The sequence below is a fragment of the Penaeus chinensis genome, chromosome 3 (assembly GCF_019202785.1).
Source record: "Penaeus chinensis breed Huanghai No. 1 chromosome 3, ASM1920278v2, whole genome shotgun sequence".
Taxonomy (NCBI): Eukaryota; Metazoa; Arthropoda; class Malacostraca; order Decapoda; family Penaeidae; genus Penaeus; species Penaeus chinensis.
The window spans coordinates 6,808,104-6,810,603 of record NC_061821.1 but is presented as its reverse complement, the minus strand read 5'-3'; the positions used below and the strand labels follow the sequence as shown (position 1 = coordinate 6,810,603).

The 2,500-nt window shown below is 39.8% G+C and overlaps 1 protein-coding gene across 1 annotated transcript in view; it reads left to right on the top strand.

Annotated features, from left to right (window-relative positions):
• Positions 1 to 2,500, top strand: part of LOC125043445 (monocarboxylate transporter 13-like) — a 10,830-nt gene that overhangs the window by 7,601 nt on the left and 729 nt on the right. The window contains exons 5-6 of the mRNA XM_047639518.1: positions 226 to 832; positions 1,375 to 1,595. Coding sequence (XP_047495474.1) covers positions 226 to 832; positions 1,375 to 1,595 — 828 coding nt within the window. The remainder of the gene's footprint in view (positions 1 to 225; positions 833 to 1,374; positions 1,596 to 2,500) is intronic.

The following is a 2,500-nucleotide window of genomic DNA, read 5'->3' as shown; positions in this document are numbered from 1 at the left end:
CTTGCCAGAAGTAAACCCATTTCCTGAAGTGAGGGCTTACAATGATGGAAAAATAATATCATTTGGATGCTGATGTAAATTTCACCACAATCCGACCGTAACTTATTTCAGTTGATGTTTTACAAAATTGTGTAACGTATTAAAATCTTACCCACTCTGTTTATTTAGCAATATATCTATATGACACTGATGTTTCACCTTTCGAAAATCGTATCTCCGTTGCAGGCGTAGGTCTGTGCATGAGCGAGACTCCGGGTTACTTGGCGGTCACGGATTACTTCCAAGACAAACGTTCTTTGGCCAATGGCTTTCGGGCCTCTGGGAATCCCCTCGGTGGCGTCCTATTTTCCCCTCTCGTCGTGGCTCTGCACCAGCATTTTGGCCTGCGCGGTGCCCTTATCCTCATGGCTGGCGTTATGCTCCACATGACCGTGTTCGGCGCGCTCATGAGGCCCTTCCAGATCCACCAGCACCTCGTTCAAACTGAATTCTGGAAAGATAACGCTCGCCAAAATACGCCCAGCTTGAGGATCCCCTCATCTCAGCAGGTCAGAGCATCGGACCAGAAGACAAAGAAGAAGAAGCCATTGAACTTCCGTATACTGAAAAAACCCTCATACTTGGTCTACCTCGTGATGGTCATGTGCATTAATATCGCCCTTCCTAACGCCCTTTTATACACGCCTACTTATGGGAAATCAATAGGGCTGAATGCCTATGAGAATTCGGTGATCGCTTCGTATACTTCAGCCTGTGATTTCGTTATGAGGTTGCTGTGTGGATGGACTTCAAGCCTGAAACTGTACCAGGCCCACCATGGTCTCATCGCTGGGTATGTGATGTCAGATTTTAATTAATGGATGGTATTTGATAGGACTAGTGTGGTAAAATGTGCCAGATCAGGATGGGTCAAATGTACAAATATACACACTCACACACTCACACGCACACACGCACACACATACACACACACACACACACACACACACACACACACACACACACACACACTCATAATAATAATGATGATAATGATGATGATAATAATAATGGTAATGATAATGATGATAATAATAATAATGATAATAAGAAGAAGAAGAAGGAGAAGAATGATGATGATGATAATGATTATTATTATAATAATAATAATAGTAATAATAATAACAATGATAATAATAATGATGATAATAATAATAATAATAGTGATAATGATAGTAATAATGATAATAACAATAATGATAATAATAATAATAATAGTGATAATGATAGTAATAATGATAATAACAATAATGATAATAATAACGATGCTGCTGAAGACAATAATGATAATGAAAATAATAATAATGATAATAATAACTGCACCTTCATTCCCAGCCTTGTAGTGGGAGGAATCGGATGCCTGCTGACGCCCCTCTGCAACAGCATGTGGCAACTCCTGGGGGCTGCAACGTTACTCTCCTTCTGCATGGCCTTCTTCTGGACTCTCATCAACACCCTGCTGGCTGACGAGTTCGGGAGCGACGACATGGCCAGCACGTGGGGCTTCTTCAGGATGACGCAAGGCACCTGTAGTTTTTTGTATCCTTCGCTCATAGGTAAGATCTGTGTGTGTGTGTGTGTGTGTGTGTGTGTGTGTGTGTGTGTGTGTGTGTGAATCGAATCACGTAGCCAAAAAAAACTACCCTTATATATTTTTCTTCATTCTTCTTTTTCTTTTTCTTTTTCTTTTTTCTTTATAATTGGCTAACCCTTTCTTAGATTTTGAAAACGAAAAAAAGATAAGATTTCAACATAACTGCAGGTACGAAACCTCTTTTCTTGCCTTCCTTCTTTGCCATCTTCTTTTTTTCTTCCTTCTCCCCTTATTCTACGTCGCCAACGTCCCCATTATACTTATTTTATTATTATATCATCTTCATTGTCGTCATTTCTCCTTTGATTTGCCATATTCCTCATTATCTTGTTTCCTCCTTCTTCTTCCTTTTTCCCTCTCCTCCTTTCGCTTTCTTTTCTTCTTTATCGTCTCCTTTCCATCCCTTCTCTTCTTCATCATATTTTCTTCTTCCTTCTCTTCTTTATCACCTCTTTTCCCTTCCTTCTCTTCTTCATCATCTCCTTTTTTCCTTCTCATTTTCATCATCTCCTTTCTCTTCCTTCTCTCCTTCATCTTCTTTCTCGTCTTCCTCTTCTTCATCTCCTTTCCCTTCCTTCTCTTCATCGTCTCCTTTCTCTTCCTTCTCATTTTCATCATTTTTTTATCTTCCTCCTCTTCTTCATCATCTATCTCTTTTCCCTTCCTGCTTTTCTTCATCATCATTTTTTTCTGCCTTCTCTTCTTCATCATCTCCTTTCTCTTCCCTCTCTTTTTCATTATCTCCTTTCTCTTCCTTCTTATTTCATCATCTTTTCTGCCCTCTCTTCTTCATCATCTCCTTTCTCTTTCTTCTCTTCTGCATCATCTCCTTTCTTCTTCTTCTCTTCTTCACCATCCCCTTCCTCT